The following is a 23,341-nucleotide window of genomic DNA, read 5'->3' on the forward strand; positions in this document are numbered from 1 at the left end:
TTTGTGCCTCTGCTGTCATGAGTTTCTATCTGAAGTTAGAGTGATCTGCCAATTAGGACTACAAAGTGTCATCCTGAAGAATGTCTGAACCTCCACCAATGGCATTCACACGCTCACACACACACACACAGATACACACTGCACACTTGGAAACAGCCAATCCTCTCTGTGCGGGCTAAGCTGTCTCCCCTGTGCCTTGAGCGCAGCTGAAGAGACAGACTGGAAAGGAAAGAGACGAAGTGCGAGAGGTGCGATTTCTTGCACCTTCGCAGAAACAACAGGTCGATCTATCGCAAACCAACGTCCGCACACTTCTGCTTCGACAAGTCACATAAGTTGTTTAGCACCTGCACGTTCAACAAGCAAAAAGGGCGACGGGGGGGTAGTCTCGGTTTGTGTTAATTTCCATATGCCAGAGGCACGAAAAAGTCCAAACGAGTCACCTTGCTTCTTGCAACATCATCACCCCAAAGAGGAAGTGACTTGGGGCTGGAAATAAAGACAGCCCGTGCAGGGTTGTTGTTCTACATCTTTCATTATTAATTCATTGTTGTATTGATTGTGTATTCATCTGGAGGGGAAGCGGAGGAGAACTGATGTCTGAGGCAGCTATATTAGCTAGCACTTCCTTTCCTCTCCTGTTTCTTATCTGGCAGGCTGCTGAGGCGCTGGGAGGATGCAGGGTGAGCCGCCTGCTACTCTGATACAAGCGTCAGAAAGACGGCTGTGAGGAAAGATACAAACCTGGGAAAAGGGCACGACAATGTGGAAAAAAAGAAGAGCTTAACCAGAGATGGGCAGTAACGCGTTACTTTTTTCGAGTAACGAGTAAAGTAAGGGATACTATTGCAAAAACGGTAATTAGATTACCGTTACTTTCCCATAAGCACGCTGCATTACTGCGTTACTGCGTTACTAAAACCGTGATTTTCTTGCGAGAGTGTCTCATGACAATGACGTAAGCGAGTGCGACGTGGCAATAGCTGTGTGCAAATCAACAATGGATAATATATCGAGTGCGGGAGAGAGTATGAGCATGCAGCGTTTAAAGCATGGAAGTACTGACCTTACTTTGAGTTTGATTCCGTAAAAAGTGACAAAAACATTAGCGTCTGTTGAAGAAAACCCCTTAACTTCCGAGAAAGCACCGAGTGCGCTACCACGTAATGTGAAATTCACAGAGAAATTCCCGGATTCTTCCACTGACGGCTGCGGCACACCTTCACCAGGGTAAACCTCCGCCTACGCTCCTCCTGCTGTACAGGTGAAAATAGAGCACCAGGACCGCTAGTCTTTGATTTTATTTATTTTCTGATGTGTTTCACTTGCATTTATTTGAAAGAGTGAGTGTAAACACAAAAAAATATTTTATTTTATGTGCTGGAATGTGCTGAAAATAGGTTTAAATGTTAAACAAATTCCTTCCAGTCAGTGAATGTTGCATAAAATTAAATCTTTGCTTGATGCATAAAGTTAAAAGATTAAAACTAATAAAACAAGTTTTAAAAATAGACTTTTCCATTTGATTACATTTTGTATGATGGATTATGCAGAAAAAGTAGAATTGGGCTAAAAGATCTATCGCTTTATCACCTATTCAGGTTGTAAATCATGTTTTTAAAAAGTAACTAAGCAACTAAGTAATTAATTACTTTTGAAAACAAGTAATCAGTAAAGTAACGGGATTACTTTTTTGGGGAAGTAATCAGTAATTAGTTACTGATTACTTTTTTCAAGTAACTTGACCAACACTGAGCTTGACTGTGCAAAATATGTATTTCAAAGCCAAGTGGTACACATGCCACGCGCCAGTGCAGTTGAAAGTACACAATTGATTAAAACTGCTTATGTGGCTTGATTTAATATGGCTTGGTATAAATCAGAAAAGCAACGTGCATTTTTGAGAGAAGACTATTCTCACATATTTATGTTCAGAGCAGGAGAGATGAAAAAACAGCAGATCTTATGCAAATGTTAAGGACTAATACTATTCCTCCTCCTTCATCCTGCTTGGTAGCTCAGATCGCAACCTGATTCACCTAACCCTCTACTGTGTCCCTCTAGTCAAGAAGCAGCCTCTGACCACACGGATGGTGAGTATATGGTCATAGGATGCTTTTGTGGCCCTGCCAGGCCGCTCTGAGGTGAATGGTTGGCCAGTCCTCTGTGAGTCGTAGTGAGAGGACATTGATGGGAGCGTAAAATTGATCAGTCTACATAAATTTCTGCACCGACTCCATAATTCCAAAGGAACAACAACAAATCATGTGTAACAAAGGACATCAAAGCATTCCTTAAAAAGAAAACGAGGACCTTCAGAGCTGGCAGTATGGAGGAGAGAGAAGCTTAAAGTATCCTAAAGAAATCCATCAAGGAGGACATGGACAACTACAGGAGAAAACTGGAGTGGAAAATCCAGCAGACCAACATGAGGGCAGTCTGGAGTGGCATGAAGTTCATCATTGGTTTAAACTGTGGAATTAACCAATAGACTAAATCCGTTCTTTAATAGCACAAACCTATGCGCTTTAACTTTGGAATATTTAAAGCTCCTTAGTTTTTCTTATTTTTACTCTTTTTTTTAGGGAGACTTTACTTTTTATTTGAATATTTATATTTAACTTATATTAATGTCTGAAACAAGCCACACACACAAAAGTATTTGTGCTTCATTTTGCATTCTTTTCTTTTCTTTTGATACACTCAGTTACCTAACTAGTGTCAGAACCGATACCTCAGTGGAAAATAAGGACACAAAAACTAAAAAGCAGCCTAAGGACTTTTGGACTGCAACTGACTGTAGCAATGGGGTTTTGTAAAAAATAAATAAATAACAATAATATTTAAAATAATAAAAAAAAATACGATATACTGTTCACTTTCAGTCTCTTTAGCATTAAGTGGTTCTTCGCTGTTTTGCTAGCTGCACTGAAATGGGAAAATCCAGCTACTGGCCATAATTTTAGGGTTTTTAGAGCATTTTCTAAATGAGGACTGTGTGGGGGAGAGCCTGTTTGAGTCAGGTGCACTGATAGTTCACCAGACAGACAAGCTGAAGTCCGACACTCTGATTTTTCCTCATCAGTTAGGGTGTAGAGAACAAATGGCGTGTAAATTAGCCTTTATACATGTAGTGTTTCATGTCTACTTTAAGAGTATGAGGAGATATTTAGAAGATTTTAATGCTCCAAGAACCAAGAAAAGCACTAAAATGTAAATATTCTGATTGGTAAAACACTTACCTGTAAATTATGGTATAGATTGTACTCTCCTGTTTCTTTACTGTTCTTTACAGACAGCTTTTCAGGGATTTCACACAATACAAATACCTATACATCGCCTGCAGTGGGTTATGGAGAAGGCTTCAGCTGAACTGGTTTAATAAAAATGTCTGTAACTCAGATCCTTTGGGGACAAAAAAATCTCCAAACAAAAAGTCTGGTTTCACTAATAAACTAGAGTTGGTGTGTCAGACAGGTTTGACTTCAGGTTGCTTTAGTGGGAGTCTGAGCTTTGCTGTGAAGCTGCTCTGAGAGGATTTACTGTGGGATAACACCAGGTAGCTGATAGCCTATTACAGTATAATCACTGCAGGTTTTTGCTCATTTGCAATCCGTGCCAGCCTGTGAGCAACTAGAATGTATCAATGAAAGATTCATTGAAGGCAGTACAAACACAACTAGTGATCTGGATTAAATATTCATTGAGGAGATGTTAGTCGGGATCCTATGGAGCTTTAACACTTGACTCTTTCAGTGCATGTCACTATTGCTGGAATAAAACATGGCTCATTATAGCATCGAGCTGCAGCCGAGGAGGTTTTATGGTTTGGAGAAATTCAACCAAATATCCTCATCTGCTGCTGCTGCTGCTGCTGCTGCTGCTGAGCTTGTTTTTCTTACGGAACTCATTGCAGATTTAACAGCCTCCTCTCTTGAAGAAGGTAAAAGAAAGGGCACAAGGCATTTCCTGAGTGCATCCCCGGTGAGTTTGAAAAATGAATTAGGGCCTGCAGCCAGAGGTTTCCACCGCTGTTGCATCCAGTAACACCCTGGGTTATTTTTAGCACCCCGCCGTCTTGTCAGACTGGAGGAGAGAAGAAACTCCCCCCCCCCCCCCCCCCACCCCCACCCCCACCCACCCCCACCCTCATGTAACAAGAGGAGGCTAGTGGGAAGCTGTAAGGCAGGTATGATCACCTTATAAAGCTTTATCCAGGTTTGGAGATGTAGTGGAGGGTAAGCTCACCTGAGCACACCTTTAGGTTGACAAAAAAAGTCATTGTTACATAAATATATTGTTCTGCTGAAAAAGTGAAGGCGCTGCACATTTGTGTTAGGCTTTGCAAATGTGGTTTTAAAAGGTAATAAAGAAATATACAGTGTGTATATATACATATAAATCACCTTTAGAGCTTGTGTTGCATATATATTGTGTTCCTCCACATCATAGCTCAGGTTTGGACCCTCTGTGCTTACCTGAATTCAGGAGCCAGGTTGGATTTCAGGCCATAGAAGGCAGCAGATAAGGTCAAAAGCCAACGGGGAACAAAATTCCCATTCTCACACTCCAAGTAGGGCGCAGACCATCTGACGTGCGTCTTGTCCGGAATAAAACTCTCTCCTCTTTTCATTGAATTGTCCACCGATCTGAAATCTTGGCTCAGCGCTCTTTTATGGAAATTGGGGTTCTTCCTGTCTTTTATTTCGTGGTACCACTCTGTCTCCGCCGTGCGGTTGTGCAGATGTCGGTGGGCCATGTTGGAGAGGTCTTGGAGTACTATTTCACCGCCGGCCCTGGTGGCTTGAAGAAGAACCGAGGGCCCCGGGAAGGATGAATCCCCGCTAAAAGTAACAACCGCCCGGTGAATCTTGGCGTCTCCCTCCAGTATACTCCTGACTAACGCGTGGTACCACTCAATGTCTCGCCGGAGGTTGTGCTCCCTGGACCTGTTGGCTTGCAGGATCATGTTGAGGAAGTTTGTGGCGTGCAGCACCGTATCCAGCACGCTGCTCATGGAGTAATGCGGGGTAGCGTGTGACCTTCCCCGCAGAGAGGTGAGCTCGTACTTTCGCGAGCAGTTGGCATGCTTTAAGGTGGTCGAGTCCCCGGTGTGTAAAAAAGCCGTGACGACCCTGGGTAGAAGCTCGTCTGTCTTCTGCGGCAGCTCCGCCGTCTCCCCGGCAGCGTGATGAGGCGCACGGAGATGCGCCAGCTGCCAGCGGTGCGTCTGAGCGCCGTGAATCGCCTCCCGTGCCCCGTTATCCTCCCCGTGCCCTGACCATTCCGCGTATTTAAGGTTTGATCCGATCACAAATCCAACTTGCAGCAGCAGCGACAGCCGGAAAACAGCCATCTCCCTCCAGAGAGCGACCACAGATGTTTGGGGGATTGCTGCTCGGAATTAACAGTGTCGTCGGGCGAGTGTGCTGTAGAAAAAACACAGAGAACCTATCAAATTGCCCCGCTAAACCATCGCTTCACCACTTGTAGGATATTCTTCTGAGCTCCACGCCTCTGTTCTTGAAATCACAAAAAGAGGGAAACCCGCCAGGAACCCCTTCCCTCGTCAAATGCCTTCTTCTTCCTCACAGATGCCTCATACAGCTTGTTGATGTTGAGTATCCGCTTGCAGCTGTTTCCCCCCACCTCTCTCTCTCCCTCTCTTTCACACACTGTAGACAAGACTGTGTTGGCTTTGCTGTGCCGCGGACGTTCTCCTTCTGCGTGTAGGCTACACAGACTGAATCAAAACGAGGAGGAGGGAGGGGTAAGGGGCGGTTATTATTATATTTATATGCTTTTTTTAGGAGGCACCGAGTCGAGGAGCTTCTCACTTGGATGGCAAACGCACTCCGCCCTCTTCCGACCACAGCAAGCATTAAGCAGGCCTATAAAAGCCACGAAGAAGCAACATCAGGATCCGTGCGCTTTCAAAGCCCGTCGTCTTCGTCATCTCATAGGGGCTCCAGGAGCGCCATTGATCCGCGTGTGGCCGCTTCTTCTGTCAATCTCGGAGCGGTGTTTGGTGGAGCGGTGAAGGAGCTGTCCGGCGCTGAAACCGATGAAGCACTGAAGGAGCTGTCCGACGCTGAAACAGACAAAGTCACCCTCAGCCGATTTATCACGATTAAGCACTTAATTTTAGATCAATTTTCGGAGACTAAGATTTTTTTTCTATCATCAGTGAGGGGAAATCTTTATTAAATACGATTTGATTCATGATTGTAAACTTTTGGAGCAAGGTGCAGACTGGATTCATCTTTTCTTTCTAAATTGAAAAACATGTCATCTGCTATAGGCTGCTATCTTCAGATCTGAAAGCTGAAATGCTTCTGACTAATAATTTATCTGCGTTTCTCTGATTTTCACCTGCTTCCACAACAATTCACCTGACCTTCACATTTAAAAATATGCTGGTGTATTGTTGGATAGATGAAAAAGTGCACCACCAAATCTGAAGTCATTTGGATGAGAGGTTCTCGTGTTTTGGCTAAAGGTTTTTCTACAATAGAAATTAAAGCCAAGCCTCCAATCTCGGTTTAACCACAACAACAACGTGCTGCTCACTTAAACCTTGCGATGATGCCTGTGTTGGCTTAAGACTTTCTTTTTTGAGTTGTTTTCATCTAATATATGATTGCGTGTTTTCTGATTGGTTTCATTGTTGTTTATATGCCTGCAGTAATCTTTCCAAGGAGCCCTCTGTGTATAAATAGTCCTGTCTTCCCTTCAGTATGGGGCACAGCATGCATCCGTCATGCTCAGCTGTTAGGTTTCCAACTGTGTGATCTTCAATTTTTGGATTTCCTTTGTTTCTGAACTTTGTTTATGGTCTAAAAAAGATTCATGCCCTCTTTATCGAGCCTTTTGGTCCAAAACTGCACTGTTGTGCAGGGAAGTAAGAGCAGCAAAGTTCTGACTTTTCCAACATTTTGTCACTCTTTTGTTCTGAGATTCAAACTGGTTTCTCTAAAATACAGCTGGTATGTTTGGGTTTAATTTACATAAAAAGTCAGTCTGTGTCACTCACTGTTAATATTTAGACAGGCATGCACAGACACGCACAGACAGTGAATCTATCCTTACCGCACTTTTAAAACAATAACTTTGTGTTTACCTACATTTGATGAGTTTAGGAGATACGACTGAATTGTAGGTACAAAAACTGACCACAAGATAACTGCGTTTAACTTTTGGGGGGCAATAAAATGTGTGTTCCTCAGTCTGTTCCTCTCAGTCTTTTCCTGACCTAAAATGTAAAACAAACAAAAAAATGTAAAAACAGAAAGTTCTGTCTTTATTTCAGTGACACAGTGGTGCAGAAGGTAACAGCAAAAAGATTCTGGAGTTGAACTTTCATGAGATCTTCAGTCTCCCTGCGACCCTAACATGCATGTCCAAAGCCTTGCATGGTATGCATACTCAAGACATCACTGAATGCACACATTAATAAGGCATGTAGACACACCTATCATTCACACTGGCATGCAGTAAAATCAAATGTGAGATCAGAAAACATTTGAAGCTTTGGTTAAAATTAAAGAAGTGCTACGCAAATACCAGTTCACATCTGAATAAATAACAAATATATGTAATATATAAATTAATGTGTCCCCCTGCCTCTAATTTTCACCACTTTTTAAGAGCATTGAATAACATTATGGTACAAAATTTCCACCAGAGGTTCAAGTGCAAATAAGCATCCTACAATAGTAGTGCTTTAGCACGTAACACCCCAGTTCCATCTCTAAATATATAATTAGGTGCTTTATTTTATGAGAGAATAAGTTATCTTTTTTTGCAACATATTGTTTTTTTTCTATAAATTCTAATAAAAACTAGTGTTAGACATGTAAAAGTGCACTAACAGATGTGGGATTTTACTACACAGGAAAAAGAGGAACACGATGAGTTTTTTTATGTTATCTCCAATCCCTCTTCTTATCAGTTGATGCTCTTACATACACCCACACTCTCTCCATCTCTGCCTTCGTCCTGGGTGTAGGGCCATCTCATGTCATGCTGTGCAGCCCAGAGGCATCTCGCCTAGGAAGCAGGGCGAGGGAAGACAGGCATGACGGAGGGTGACAGAGCTGTGCAGCAGCCATGAAAGATGCAGAAAGTTAAAACCAGAAGACTTTTCTTTTTTGGGGGGGGGGGTTTAAGTTCTACTTAGAGTAAAGCTGAATCCAAGGCTCCTTACTTCTCTTCCTCTTTGTTAAACTCTTCATATCTGCAAGTAAAGAGCCGACAACAAGACACCAGCAGCTACCGTTGCAGCACCGCTGTACACAAAACACTTGATCCTAAGCAACCTGATTAGCATTCACTCTGCATTACCCTAGAGTGGAAAAAGCAGTAAGAACCACTTTATTCAGTTTATCTGTCCCAATTCACTGTGTTGTTTTATTCTTTGGAAAGTCTTCAAATAAGAATACTCACAATTTACATTCTAATATTTAAAGTCTATATGCACACTAAATGTTAACCCATCTACAGCAACAAGCATAAAGCATATCTATAATGAAGTTATTATTATTATTTCCTTTCTGTTTTCCTTTAGAAGGTCTCCAGCGGTTTATAGTTCTGTGCAAAATGCTACAAATGAATGCAACTGAAACAATAGAAAAATTCTAAACATCAGTCATGATCACAAGGATGGTGGTGGTAGCTTTGGTGGACATAACGCTTCCTTTTGAGGTGTGAGCCATCTGTATGGGTTCTTGTTTTTAATGCGCTGCCAGTTGGAGGCCATTATGATGAATATGCCACCAACACCACTTCCTGAAACTGAGAAATTGTGGTGCAGCTTAATTATGGACAGTTTGGAATAATGTGACATTTGAATGGCAGCTTTGCAATTGTTTTTGAGTCCCGATTGCTTCTGAAATCTATGTAATGGTATTTTAGGGCACTATTCAAAGCCACATACTGGCAGCGGTGGCTCAGGAGTTACAGTCATCCACTAATCAGCTCCTCCAGTCTGCATGGTGAAGTTTCCTGAAACAAGAAAGTAAACCCCAGATTGTCCGTGATGTATCTATCGATGTGTGAGTGTGATAAATAAAGGTCTGTATGAATGAGTGGGTGAAAGGGGCTTGTAGTATAAAGCCCTTCGAGTGGTTAATAAGAGGGAAAAAGCACAATATAAATGCCACTCTTTATTGTCTAACCAGGCAGTGATAAAAAGAGTAGAAAAATAGACATTCACGTTAGTAATTCATAAACATTCATTTAACTTTTGCAGCGATTTATCCAGATAAAAGTCATCTTATCTCTCTGATTATCTTAATGGAAATAATGGCATTAAGATAACTATCAGGATTTCCTTAACTGGTAGATTTTAGACAACATCATACGCTCACCTGCCTTAATTCTTCATGGCATATTCAAGGTGCTGGAAACATTCCTTGGAGACTTTGGTCCATACTGACATGATATCATAATACAGTTTGATTTGCTGGCTGCGTATGATCCATCATGGAACTCTTCTATTCCTTTACATCCCAAACAAGTGTCTTTGTGGGTTAGTTTTGCCTTCCTCAATTTTAAACAAACCATAAACAATGCAAAGTTTTTGTCTCAAGATTTTTTTCTTCTCACTAAATGCATCAAACATATTTTTTAAAAAACATAAAACTAGTTTGGTTTATCAATTAGTAAAATTACAAAAATAAAATAGTCTCTATATTGCGTTTCTAACGTAAAATAACGGAAACATTTTATTTACTTTTACACAGAAAAAATGTAAACATAATATGCTGAGATGCCTTCTTTAGTTAAAAGATATAACTACTGAAAACTAGCTTTATGCTGTACAAACATATTGAAAATGTGATGAAATTAGTGTAAAATAACACAAAAAATGACAGAGGAAAAAGGAATTTTACTGTAATTTTACATTGGTTTGTTTATTCATTAACAGACATGTTGTGAAATTACAGAGGTTATCACCACAAAACTGGTGGAAAAATTGTATCAATGTTTTTTTATGAGTGTATAAAATCTGCAAGTATCGTATCAAAAGCTATCATTACCCTAATTTCACAGTTGATGTATTTCATATTACCAAAATTGGTAAAAGTTTAGTAAAATAATAACAATAGAAACTATTGAACCAAATCTTCCCTCTCATGATATTAAGAGGAGAGCGGACTTGCTAGCAATGCTAATGGCTGAGGTGATGTTAGCAGTTTTAGCTTTTCAGCTACCTGTACAAAATAATTAGCATTAAGTAGTATGCCTCTTTGGATTTAGACAGATTGATCTATTTACCTATTTAAGTGTCCCCTGTTCCCACATTTGTTACTCTTTCTCTTGGCAGATTCATTATGACTTGTTGGTGTCAAGGGCTAGTGAAAAGGTGAGTTTGCACCATATGCGTTTTAGGGATGTTCAGAAATTACACTTATATTTAAGTGAAAACCCTGAAAGATATATATATATATATTTATTACATCAGCTGAACTATTTCAGTATTTTGTAGATTTTGAGTCTATATTGCGTCAACTTGAAGATCATATTTTCATTATTGCAACATTTCTAGCTCGCAGAATATTTTTTAAGGATTTTTTTGTTAAATCTTTTTTTTTCTTTTTTTTACGGTGCACATTGTGAGATTTTGTTTTAATAGTTCAAGACCTTATTATGCAGGGGGGTGGCTGTGGCTCAGGTAGAGCAGTTTGTGTACTAATTGGAAGGTTGGCGGTTCAATCGCTGCTGCTCCAGATACTGAACCCCGAGTTGTACCCGATGCATACACAGGAGTGTGAATGTGTGTGAATGTTAGACAGAAGGCACTTGGACATAAAATAACATGCTTGCGTGAATGGGTGTGTGAATGGATGAATCCGGTATGTTGTATTAAGCGCTTTAAGCGCTCAAGTAGACATAAAAGTGCGAAGAAAAGCATTATATTAGAACCAGTCTGTTCACCATTTATCATGCACCCAACAGTAGTGAGATGCATACTGTTTGCTGGAATGTGCATGCATGGGACACTGTAACAGCATAAGGATCCCACAATGCAATGCAGACAAAACACATAATGCACTGAAAAATATTCACTGTAGCTGAGATCCAATGTCAATAAGACTTTAGTTTAAGTGTTCATACTTGATTTTATTGTTTACATTTGTCAATAAATCAGTGAAGCATCTCAAACAAGATCAAACAAGGTTGTTTTAGCCACTGGCAATGTGTCTAAAACAAGAATAAATAAACTGGGAGGGGCACCGTGTCAGATTTTGGAGTTCTAATTTAGACAATACAACACATTCATAAATGAATATCTTACATCATAAAGTCTAAATAATTTTCACTTGTAAGGTTGTTATTTAAATAAATCTAACTTATACTCACTTACTTTCAAAGCAGCTGTTCTAATATCATCTAAAATTGAATCTGACTAAAAGTCCTTACTGTAGCCACTTTGGTTATAGTTTGGTGACTTTCATAGTGTTCTCTTTGCTCTTATCCTTTTCTGACCTGCGTGTGAATATTGTCAGGATTACTGGGATGAAAACAAGGCCGTGAACCATCCCGATAAACACGACAAGAAAAAAAATCTTAAAAAATGTTCTAAAGGTGTTAAACTTTGATACAGACAACACTGACACCCCAAAAATGGTGGACAAGCCACCTTGGAGGACGGGGAACCCCAGATGTGTGAGAGCATCCACAGCCTTTGCATTAGGGTCCGTCTTTTTGCTGGAGACGAAGGCGTAAGACACGTGAGCGGAGAAATCGACAGTGAAGCCAATGCAGACGGTGAAAATGATCGTGGATATGGAATCCAGGCTGATGTCCCAGAGCGCCATGAAGCCGATCACGCCTACAGTCACCGAACCAATCGAACAAGTCACCAGAAATGAGCAGACAGGGTTAGGAATGAGCAGGAGAGAGACGATGAACATCACACCTGCGATCACACCAACATTTTTGATCGTGCTGCTCACTACAACATCATACTGGTCAAAGAAGATGAATTTCTGGTTATAGACTAATAAAGAAGCTGCTCTGCAATCAGCTGAAGTGGACCGAAGTGCTTTAAGTGCATAAAGTTCCATGCTGCCACTGTCAATATCAACCATCTGTACGAAAACTCGGGAGGTGTGGATGACATCTCCGGTGATGTTCACATCTTGCTGGTAGAAAGGGAATAATTCAAAAAAATGAGGGAGATTTTTGAGGAAGGCATCTTTATCATTAAGGGTTAAATTATTTGCCTGCCCATACAACAAATAAGAGTCCAGCCAGGATGAAAAAATGTCTTTATCTACAATGTGGAGCCCTTTAAAGTCCTCAATGCATGCCTGGAGTTCGTGCCGCTTGGTTTCATCCCAGTATGGAAAAGGCTCACTGATAATAACCATCACAGATGGGCCATAATCATAGAAATAATGCCGATCCTTCCTGTTGAATGTGTTAACAGGGGAGTCATCAGCTGCCAGGTCGTGAAGCTCAAACCCCTGCTGTACATGGAGGCATCCATAAATGCTTACAGCTAAATAGGCCACAAAGAAGATGATTACCATTCCCTTGACCCAGGGTTTGATCAAAAACGGGCCGTAGTAATCCTTAAAGATATAGCTGACTGGTTGCATCTTCTCTGCTCCAGTGCTCTTATCAAAGTCACCTCCCACGCAGCAGATGCTGTATAGCTCAGAGCGATTTTTAGGTCTGTCTGATGGGATTCGCTTGCAGGTCAGCCAGTGCCTGTTGCTGCCTTCCCGCCGCCCATTTAAAGCCAAGAAGGCTCCAAAGAAGGTGATGGTGTAGATGTAACAGAATATGATTGAGGTGCTGGTGTACAAGCAGAAGGCCTGCATGGATGGGAAGTAAGACTTGACACCTATGAAGAACTTGAGAACATCGGTCACAGCGGTGATGGTGATGGGCATGATGGCTTCTTTGTAAGTGTGAGCCATCCTCTTTGGGACCGGGTCATTCACATGTGTGTGCTGCCAGTCAGACACCATTATGAACATGTTGTTCAGACCAATTCCTGGAAAAAAGTGATAACAGTTCGTGATAGTTTTACGGTACTCACATGACTCACATGCTTATAAACGAATGAAGTCACCACCTTATAAAACACCACTGAAACTTTTTTATGTCGTCACCTTTATTACTTTTATTACATTTTTAATTACTTGGCTGGTTTTGCACTTCCAGCTAAAAGCTAAAACTAAAGTGTGGAAAGAAAGAAGCCAAGAGTGAATTTTTCTCACCAAGTAAAAGGAAAACGGCGTTTGTGACGGTGATAACAAACGGCACTCCGATGTAAAGCAGCAGGCCAAAGCCAGACAGAACTGCCAGCACAGCGGAGAGGATACCGAAGACAGCCACCCACACCTTGTTCCTCACATTGTCCAGCCTGCCAGGGAGGAATAAATTGTATTTAAATCCATACAGATGATAAAGATAACAGTGAACTGAGGGCAAGGTCCAGTTTTTCTGAGCAGCCGGTAAAGGATCATTGTTGGATGTTTTATAACAAAACAACTTCCTAAATATGACCTTTTATTGTGGATGTTCTTACAATTTGTAAAGTGAAGCTTGTAAAAAAAAGCCTCTTGTTCATAGTTAATACAGAGGTAGCAACAGCTGACACAATCTGAGCCATAAACCTGATAAACAATAGCTATCACACGTTCTGAAAATGTCCCGTCATAAAAAGAGAAACAGAAGGTAAATATATTGACCTGATTGTTAATTATTATCTTTCCCCGTTACCCAAGTTATATGTTATATTCCCTGTTGTTAATTATTACCTGGTGAAATATCCAGGAAAAAAGATACATGCTGCCTTAAAAATCTGTGGAATAAGATTATAAAAAATCTACATTTAAGCTAAATATAGAAATGTAGAATTTTTTAAGAAAAATATGGAGGATTTGGACAGTTGTGTGTTAACCTAACATGTAAGTTTGTTCTAATAATATTTTTATGTAAATTGAAAAGTAAGTAAGAATTTTACTGATTAAGTGCACAGCGTGTTGTTGATTAATTGAAGTTGTTAGTGATAACACGTCAAGAAACTTTTAAAGACTCTACAATAATACAGAGAAAATCCCTTTGAGAAGGCACTTGGTGACAGTGGGAAGAAAAAACTCCCTTTTAACAGGAAGAAACCTCTGACAGAACCAGGTTGAGGGAGGGGAGGCCATCTGCTGTTACCAGATGGGGGTGATGGGAAGAAGACAAAGACGAACTGTGGAAGAGAGTCAGAGTAATATTACCAATGATTAAATGCAGTGTTGTGTATAAACACAGAGTGATTGGGTAAAGATTAAATATTTGGATGCATCATGGGAGCCTAGAACTATTGCAGTGTGACTAAAGGAGGATTCAGGGACACCTGATCAAGTCCTGCCTATACGTGTTGTCAAAAAGGAAAGTTATAACCTAATCTTAAAAGTGGGGAGGGTGTCAGTCTCAGAAAATAGACGACATTTCATGTGACATGAACTGTTTTTAAAAGCGCTGTTCACCATACGTTCGTCTGTCTTCAAACAGTTTGAAGATAGAGGCATCAGCTGCTTTAAAAATGAAAAATGGAAACAATGTTTGGCTCAGATAAAGGTAAAAAAAAAAATGCCTCCGATGTGTAACTCTGAAGCTCTTGAGCTCAGTAATTGAGATTGTGCTTCTTCAGTTGGATCATAAATCAAAGCGCAATAACAACTTTTCCAAGTACAAAAGATTTAAGTGAGATATTATTACTCTTTACCTCAAGACAAAACTAGGCCAGCAGCTTCTCTCTTTGACTAAGCTTCTGGCTGTAGCTTGATTTTCAACAACAAAAGCATGTGAGTCTTATCAGTGTTTAATAGGAGTGGTGATAATTTCCACTTGTTTTACAGCAACAGGAGCTCGGCACCTTGTAGTAATCGACTCCTCTATATAACGAAAGTATTCTAGAGTCAAACGTGAGGCCATCTAACAGCTAAAACTGAAACTAGATCAGGAGACATCCAGATCCAGGCCTCGACCTGACTGAAATGGTGGGACTGAGCTGAAGCAACGCTGTAAAACAATTGCTCACGTTACTTCAGATTATTAAGGCTAAAGGTGGTTTTACAAGCTTCTGAATCATGGGGGTGTAGTTAGGTTTCCACACATTGCTTCAGATTCAACTTCAGCTTTTTGTTTGTTAAATTAATAAAGACACTGTTATACATTGATATAGATCCTCGTTATTCTTCACCTCAGGCTGTATTTCCATAACTGTTAAGGACCAGATTAGTTTTACTGTCTTTAGAATTTAAAGAAGGTCTATTTCTTTTTACTAGAACTGTAACTATGAATTCAAACTTCTTAATCTACATGAAAACAAAAAAAAAAGTTAATTGTACTGCACTACATGTAACCTGACCTGGGTCAGACAAGCGCTCTGCATCCTGGATTTTGCCACTTACTGCGTGTCGGTTGCTGATCACTTCTTACCTCAGGCAGGATATCACAGAGACGGTGACAGCACAGGCATAAGCGATGAGGAATAGGGGGAAGCCATCTGTGGTGTGGCTGTCAATCTCATCCTGCTTGGATTTCGAGGTGTAGTAAGACACCTACAAAAGAGCACAGCAGAAGGACGTCAGCTTGAGCATTTAAGTCACAAAAAACGATTGCACATGGAAGTCCTGGCAGCTGTTACATCAGTGTTACTCAACAGTTTGGATTTAAAAGGGCAGTTCACCCATAAAAGTCAAATATTTAGATTTTAATGCTTGCCTGTTCCTCCACTTAGACTGTTTGGATTGAATTGCCCAGTTTTTGGAAGTAAACTGTATAAAAGTTTATCTTCTCATGAATATAATGGCGCTATGTGATAGCAGTACAGTACTTTTAAAAGAAACCCAGCAGAAATGTTTCTTGTTCTTCAAATCATACAATGTTAGTTCAACAAGGAAATCTTCAGACCTTGTTATGAGCATGTTTAATGTTGGAACACATCTGCCAACTAAAAGAAATGTGTGCATACTTCACATTACAACCATTTTCAGGTTATAAATGACTCTATTGTTCAGGAATACTTTCTTAATGGCTCAGTTTGTGATTATTCCATTTTTGTAGTTTCCTTTCATCGTGAGATCAAGAGCCTGGTCCGCATAGCCGGCAATAAGTCAGACTCGTTTCCAGTGCATGATGGACTCAGCCAGGGCTGCCCTTTGTCACTGATTCTGTTAGTAAATTTTATGGACAGAATTTCTAGGCCTATCCAAGTGGTGGGAGGCTTTCACTTGGGTGGTCTGAGAATCTCATCTCTGCTTTTCGCAGATGATGTGGTTCTGTTGGCTTTATCGGGTGATGGCCTCCAGCTAACACTGGAATGGTTCGTGGCCAAGTGTGAAACGGTGGGAATGAGATTAAACACCTCCAAATCTGAGGCGATGGTCCTCAGGTGGAGTGCTCACTCCGGGTCAAGGATGAGATCCTGCCCCAAGTGGAGGAGTTTAAATATCTCAGGGTCTTGTTCATGAGTGACAGGAGAAGGAAGCGGGAGATTGACAGATGGATTGGTGCTCCGGCTGCAGTGACGCTGTACCGGTCCGTCGTGGTGAAGAGAGAGAACCCAAAGTAAAAGCATTGCTCTCAATTTACCAGTCAATCTACGTCCCTACCCTCACCTATTGTCACGAGCTGTGGGTAGTGACCGAAAGAACGAGATCGCAGATACAAGCGGCAGAAAAGAGCTTCCTCTAAGAGAGGACTCCGCTTGGCCCACTGAAGATTTAAAAAGTTATTTTCCAAAAAAATACAGGGGGAAGACATGAACTAGTTTGTGCATAAAATGAGAGAATATCAGTGTCAAACAACATAAAAGTAAAGTAGTTATTCCTAAATCATATTTTACTTAACTAAATAAAGTGAGGCTTAAAACTAGAATTACATTACAATAAGCTGTTAAACCATCACTGATAATGGCATTATGAATCAAAAACACTGTAACGTGAAGTTTTGTGGGGGTGTTTTTGCATGACTTTGGTATTTTTATGGGGTTTTTCCATGCTGTTGGTAAAGAGAACAAACAACATAAAAAAGGACAATAAAAAAAAGAAACAACCACTCAGTGTGGCTGGTAGTTTTCCACTGCTGATGGCACGTACTTGACCTTCATCCAAATTGTCTTTAACTCAAGTAGAACATTAAACCGCACAATGCTTCCAAAATTTACAACTGACTCTGAGCTTTTTTGTCAAAAAGCTTTTGGTGGCACATTCCAATGAAGAAAATGTTTGTAGTTTCTAGCTCCTTTAAAATCTTTCTGTAGTCGGTCTGTGCTCAAATGTATCTTTCTGTGATCATTTTATGTTGTTTTATTTTTGTGATTGAGGTCATTGTTTTTGCCCCAATTCTTGCAACCGTGTGACTAGAAGAGTTTGGGCTAGAAGCACAAGTCTGCTAACACATTTACTGCAAAAACTTTATGAAAGATTTATTAAAAAATAATAATACTCATTACCAAACACAAAAAGCATCATTTGATGGCATTGTTAAAAGTATTTGTGGCTTTTGCAAAGCATTTCATCAGTCATGTGAAAAACAGTTAATCGTAAATGCACATCGAATAAATACACCCAAGAATCTCTGTTTGCGTTCAAGCATTCAGAGAGGTTATGTTACTTGCTTCAACTTTAAAGTTTAAAAAAGAAAATGAATAATAAAAACATGAGTAATGATGTGATACTCACATAAATGTGTTCGCTGTCTGTGTTGTCTGATAGGAGCTTTTTAAATTCTCTCAGCCATAATTTTGAGGCTTCAGCTGTGCTTTCCCGATCATCTAAGTAGTAGAAAAGTTTGACAGCTTCAGCATTTCTGACTGAGTCGCTATCATCTGTAATAACACCACCCAGCACTGCACCTAGAAAGAGTGGAGTAGCTTTGTGCATGTGGACTGGATAGGTGATGCTGGTCTGATTGGTTAGACTGTAGCTGAGGATTTCCAGGATGATGTTTGAAACACACTCTCCGTTGGCTCTGGCACACAGTTCATTGAAGCCCAGTGTCCTATTGTCCACAGTGATATCAAGGATCTTATTGTTAAGTGAGATGATGTCCTCGAAAACAAGTGTGTCCAGTAGATTACGGCGGTTCCTGGCCACAGCAATGAGGGATGCAAAGCTGCCCTTGTCATACTGCCTGTCTTCAGAAAACATGGAGTAATTGTAGGGAAAGTTTTTTTCCACAAAGGCTCTGGTTGCCTTTGAGGGTCCTTTAGTTGGCGTAAACTGGTGCTCAAGACTATTGTCCCGTCTTACCTCGAGAAAAATGAAGCCCCCGCTGAGTGCTGCTGAGAGTAACACAGGAACAATGAAAAAATATAATGGATAGGATCCTACTTTTGATCCAAGATTTTCAAAAAGCCGTGACAGAGGCTTTGTTAGGCAGCCAGTGCGTCTAGAATCCATCCTTAGTGTTGCAGGGCAGTGACACGGATCTGGTGTGACTGCACACTTATAAAGGGTGTCAAGATAAGCTTAATCCTAATACTTATTGCTTCTGGGAAGAGCTACCCTTATTCCAGGAAAAACAAGATGACATGCAAATTATTCAGTGTTCGGTTTTTATTCTGCGACAGTAAAACGATAAGGCAAGCCCTTAAAATGATAAAAGGAAACAAGCTAATTAGTGAACCTAGACAAGGATTACCAAATGCTGACCTTGCTCTGACTTAATGAAAATAACCAGGGCGGTGAAAAATCCGATTTTATGACATTATGTTGCAACTATACCTGTAAAACTGTGTTATAACTATGTGACTTTATAACTAAATTACTTTGTAGTTGTGTCATGTCACTAAAATTACTTAAGAAGACTCAATACTGAAGACAAACAATCTCATAAAAAATTAGATTACTTCTTAAATTAGTTAGTCATATTAAGGATCAAAGTATCCCTTTCTGTGAAGACTCTTTTGACATTTTGGAATTTAAAAGAAGTGGTCAAAGCATTTCTGTTGCCAAGCTGTAGCATGTAGCTCCTCTCCTCCTCTCCCTTAGCTTCCCTGCTTAGCCTCTTATGTCCTTGTCTAGTCTCGTGTTTTTTGTATTACTTTTCCGTGGAACACTCTCTCACAGTCTGTTCTTTAAAACCTAAAAGAGAATTATGGATTTGATCAACTGGTCCCTGAATGCAATTGACACCCCTTTCTCAATGAGAAGTTTGGGCTCGGGTGAGCCTGAGTGCTGGAGATATCGACCTATTCGGAACCATGGTAACAGGGTTCTGGCTGATCGGAGCTGGCTTGGCCCTGACTTATCGAAGAATTAAGAAAGCGGAACCGGCTGTTCAAACCCCCACAAGGCTGCCCGCTGGGATTGAAACAATGGGAAGAGATGAATAAAGCCTTGATTGATTTGATTGATTGATTGATTAAAGTCAACTCCCTGTGAACTACTTGGACCTTCCATTGCTGCTGCTATGATGCAACCTGGATCTCCTGTTATGACCATTTGTACCCACTGACCTTAGGGAACATCAACTTCTATGTCAAACTGTCCAGATGCTGGAAATCCCCAGAATTATATTCTCACTGAAATGTTGCAATTTTGCCACATTGGAGAAAATCCAGATCATTGCAAGCACCTCCAGGTAGTCAGAACAGGACATTCAGAGAGGGTATAAAAGTAGTAGAAGAGCTGGTAGAGTCAAAAAGTTAAGCCTTTCTTAAGCTTATACACAGTTATACAGGTATAATGTTGTGTTTAGTGTGTTTAGATCTAACTCTGGTTCATTTTGCCCCTTGGTGCGGTTTGTTTCTCCAGGTATGAACACCATGACGGCACTCTGGTTTGTGGTACTCTGGCCTATAGTACACTTCTACAATACATTTTGTATCTCAAAATGTACTATAGGTGTATGAAGGCTTGCAAGTAGCTGTGAAATTAACATAAATTCACACTTTTCTCACACAGTACCCAACCCAAACACATCTGGCCAGTGACCAGACTGAACATTATCACGTGGTTTGTAGTGACACATTTTGGCTCACTTGGAGTTTTTGTGACCACACAGACTCGTCCTCTGAGAATTTTTAATTGATTGTAATTCATTATAATATATTTATAATTCAACTGCACGGGCACCCCAGGCAGTGTACTTCAAGTCAACATCATTGAACTATAACAGGAATGACTATTCGGTCATTGGATCTCCAGCTAACCACACCTGATTGTAACCTAAGCTTCACACTAAATTTACTGTACTGCAGTGTTGTGGATTTTGTTATGTATTTGCCTACAGAGAGTGATTCTCAACCAATGCAAACATGTTTCCATGCAGTCCAAATGCACCTCACTCGACGTGGATGGCACTGGGCATCAGTCAACAGGAAACAGTTAAGGAATTGACAATGAAGTTCACCAGGAATCAGAAAATTGTAAAAAAACAAAACAATTGATGATCAAAAATGTTCTGCGAACAACGTGCAGGCAGTGTTCCAATCAGTTTCCTTCCAGCTCTTTGTGTCTTCTAACCTTGCTCTTCTCCATGATGGACCAACAACAGCACTTAAATTCAATAGTTGCACCATAAACAGTGTTTTAGATGCTGCCTTCATCTGACAACAGATGTTGTAGGTAGACAGGCAGTTCCTAGCTGGGCACAAAATGCTGTGGACTGCCAACGTGCTACCACCACTGAACTATAATTTCCCCCATAATGTTTCAAGGGACAACTGAAGGTCAGTTATAAAAATGTGTTTGGACTTTAGCAACACTTGGGCTCTACAAGGTGGGAAAATCCAGGAGGATTAGTTTTACACTTCCAAGCTTGTCTCCATTGATATCATTTAACCCCTGTCATTCAGCTGTCAGTCAGAGCCCTGCCTTCGAGCCACAGCTCATATCTCATCTTGCAGAGGTCCTTCGTGGGGTCATCAATTTCTCATTCTCTTGGTGATTCCAGCAGACAGCTGGCAGAAGACTGGTGGAGACATCGGTTAAGTCAAATCTTTTCTTCAACTTGCCTTTTGTCTTTAAGGCTATTAAAGACCGTAAACAATAGACAAACACTGGTGTCTGTTCTTTAGCTCTCAGTTTGCATCAGCATGCAAATGAGTTGTTCCACTCCAAAAGCTACCATCTTCAGGTGGGTGAGTAAAAGTTGACACTTTCATTAGCTTTTCTCTCCCTCCTGTGTTAGGGAATGTGTTGTAGAAAACTAGGAAAACCTGGCTTCATTTGATGTTGACGAGCAATGGTTCTACTCTGAGCTCCTCACCCTACCTCTAAGGGAGAGCACAGGCACCCTTCAAAGAAAAAACATTTCTAAACCAGTCATGATGACCTTTGTAATATCATAATCGTATCATTAACGAAAATCAAATGACGAAGATGAAAACCCAAACCTCCTAAACCCATACAATGTTTATATTAAACTTTATTATTAACGGCTTTCCACCCAAACACTCTCACCAAAGCACGCGGCCAGCTGCCAAGAATTTAACTCAGATCTTTGCAATGGTGGGCGAGTGTTTTTACCTTTGCTTCAGTACCAATATTTAGTGCCAGAATTATATGCCAATGCTTTCCTTTTTTTAATGTGCCAAGATGGACAAGGATTAACTGTTCCCCCTGTGGGCTTTATTCTTGGCAGAGTGGAGAAGACTCTGAAATAGCATTTATTCAAAGCATCAAGGGACAGTAAAATGACGCTGAACCAATGCTAATGACTTTCTGTGGGGATGTTTGAAGCTGCAGTTCATTTATACAACAAATGAGTGTAAAATTTGAAAAGACAGGGGAAACATTCTATATTTTTACACACATTAAACTTAACCGCGGAAAGGCTTGCAGTTTTAATTTGACTGTGCCACATTGCCAGCCACTTCATTAGAATTGCTATTGTAAATATCATGTCAGCCAATTACATAGCCTCAAGAGAACATGCTAAAGTTCAAACCAAGCATCAGAATGTGGAAGAAGGATCTCTTAACTGGCTTTGAACCTGGCATGGTTGCTGAATCCAGATGGGCTGGTCTGAATATTTCAGGAACTGCTGATCTACTGGAATTTTTACACGCAATACTTTCTATGGTTTACAGGGAATGGTCATAAAAAGAGAAAACACTCACTGGGTGGTAAAAACACCTTGTTGATGCAGTAGATCAGGAGAGAGTGACTAGATAGCTCACAGCTGACAGTAAGGCAACAGTAACTGAAATAAACACTTGTTACAGCAAAGGTATGCAGAAGAGCATCTCTGAGTGCACAACATGTTGATCCTTGATGCAGAAGACCACACAGAGTGTCACTTCTGTCACCTAAGAACAGGAAACTGAGCCTACAATTTGCACCATCTTACTTGAATTAAATTGAATTAGCTGAATATTATTGCTGGCCACAGTGTACACATCTTCTGATCGCTGTGTCACAAAGTTTAAATCATCTCAGACTGGTTTCTTAAACATAAGAATGAGTTCACTCTATTCAGATGACCTCAACAGTCATCAGATAGCAATCCAACAGAGCACCTTTGGGATGTCTGGGAAAGGAAGATTTGAATCGTAGATGTGGAGTCGACAAATTAGCAGCGACTGTGTGATACCGATCACGTCAAAAGGGAACAAATGTCTGAGGAAGGTTTTTAACACCTCGTTGAGTCTGTGCCATTAAGAATTCAGGCAGCTCTGAAGGCAAAAGGACAACATCACTGCTGATCTGTCTGGCCTGGCCCTGCTGGATCCTCCTTGAAGTGTTTTTTTGTTTTTGTTTTTTTTAGTAGCTCCAGTGCTTCAAAAACCGTATTCTATCATTTTTAGTTGTGTTTAGTTTAGTATGTATTCTATTTATTTTGGCGGGGAAAAATCCCAGTTCCCAAACCGAATACAGCTGACTGCAGTCATACAACACTTCTTCATAAACACCACAGGTTAATAAATTACCTGGCAGTGCTGTTGTTTTATAGGTTATATAAAGAATCTTTATAAAAGCAAGCAGCTAGAAGCAGAAACACAATCTCAACATGGTCCACTGGATTTTCTTTCTAAACTCCTGCGATGCATTCATTTCTTCTTCTCTTTTCTATTTCCCTTCACTGTTAAAGAGGAGTTTCCATTATGCCAGTGGTTCACATTAAGGAGATGGGAACAGGCTGCTACCTGCAATTATCCTTGCTCACCCAGCCGTGGGTCACTAGGTGCTGAGCGACAGCTGGCTGTCTCGTTCCCTCCACCACTCACACACACTAACAGTCACACACCTGCACACCACACTCATGTGGTTCCAGACTCCTTCCCACCCATTCTTTACATTCACCTGCCAAGCAGCTTGATTTATAAGGCCAATGTTCAGAGCGATACAAACCGCAGACACATAGGTGACGCACAGAA

At 40.6% G+C, this 23,341-nt stretch overlaps 2 protein-coding genes across 4 annotated transcripts in view; both read right to left on the reverse strand.

Moving 5' to 3' along the window:
• Positions 1–5,728, reverse strand: part of gpr158a (G protein-coupled receptor 158a) — a 96,214-nt gene extending 90,486 nt beyond the window's left edge. For all 3 annotated transcript variants that reach the window (XM_006799242.2, XM_006799241.2, XM_087846287.1), the window contains exon 1: positions 4,479–5,728. In XM_006799242.2, coding sequence (XP_006799305.2) covers positions 4,479–5,356 — 878 coding nt within the window. In that variant the 5' untranslated portion in view covers positions 5,357–5,728. The remainder of the gene's footprint in view (positions 1–4,478) is intronic.
• A 5,649-nt stretch (positions 5,729–11,377) lies between these two features.
• LOC102794069 (patched domain-containing protein 3-like) lies at positions 11,378–18,419 on the reverse strand. The gene is made up of 4 exons (XM_006799240.3): positions 17,700–18,419; positions 15,454–15,575; positions 13,236–13,381; positions 11,378–13,009 (listed from the first exon to the last, which is right to left on the reverse strand). The coding sequence occupies exons 1-4, from the start codon at positions 18,417–18,419 to the stop codon at positions 11,439–11,441; spliced, it is 2,559 nt and encodes an 852-aa protein (XP_006799303.1). The 3' UTR covers positions 11,378–11,438.
• Between the last annotated feature and the right edge of the window lie 4,922 nt (positions 18,420–23,341).

The sequence above is a fragment of the Neolamprologus brichardi genome, chromosome 9, assembly GCF_056152115.1.
Source record: "Neolamprologus brichardi isolate AB-2024 chromosome 9, ASM5615211v1, whole genome shotgun sequence".
NCBI classification, from domain to species: domain Eukaryota; kingdom Metazoa; phylum Chordata; class Actinopteri; order Cichliformes; family Cichlidae; genus Neolamprologus; species Neolamprologus brichardi.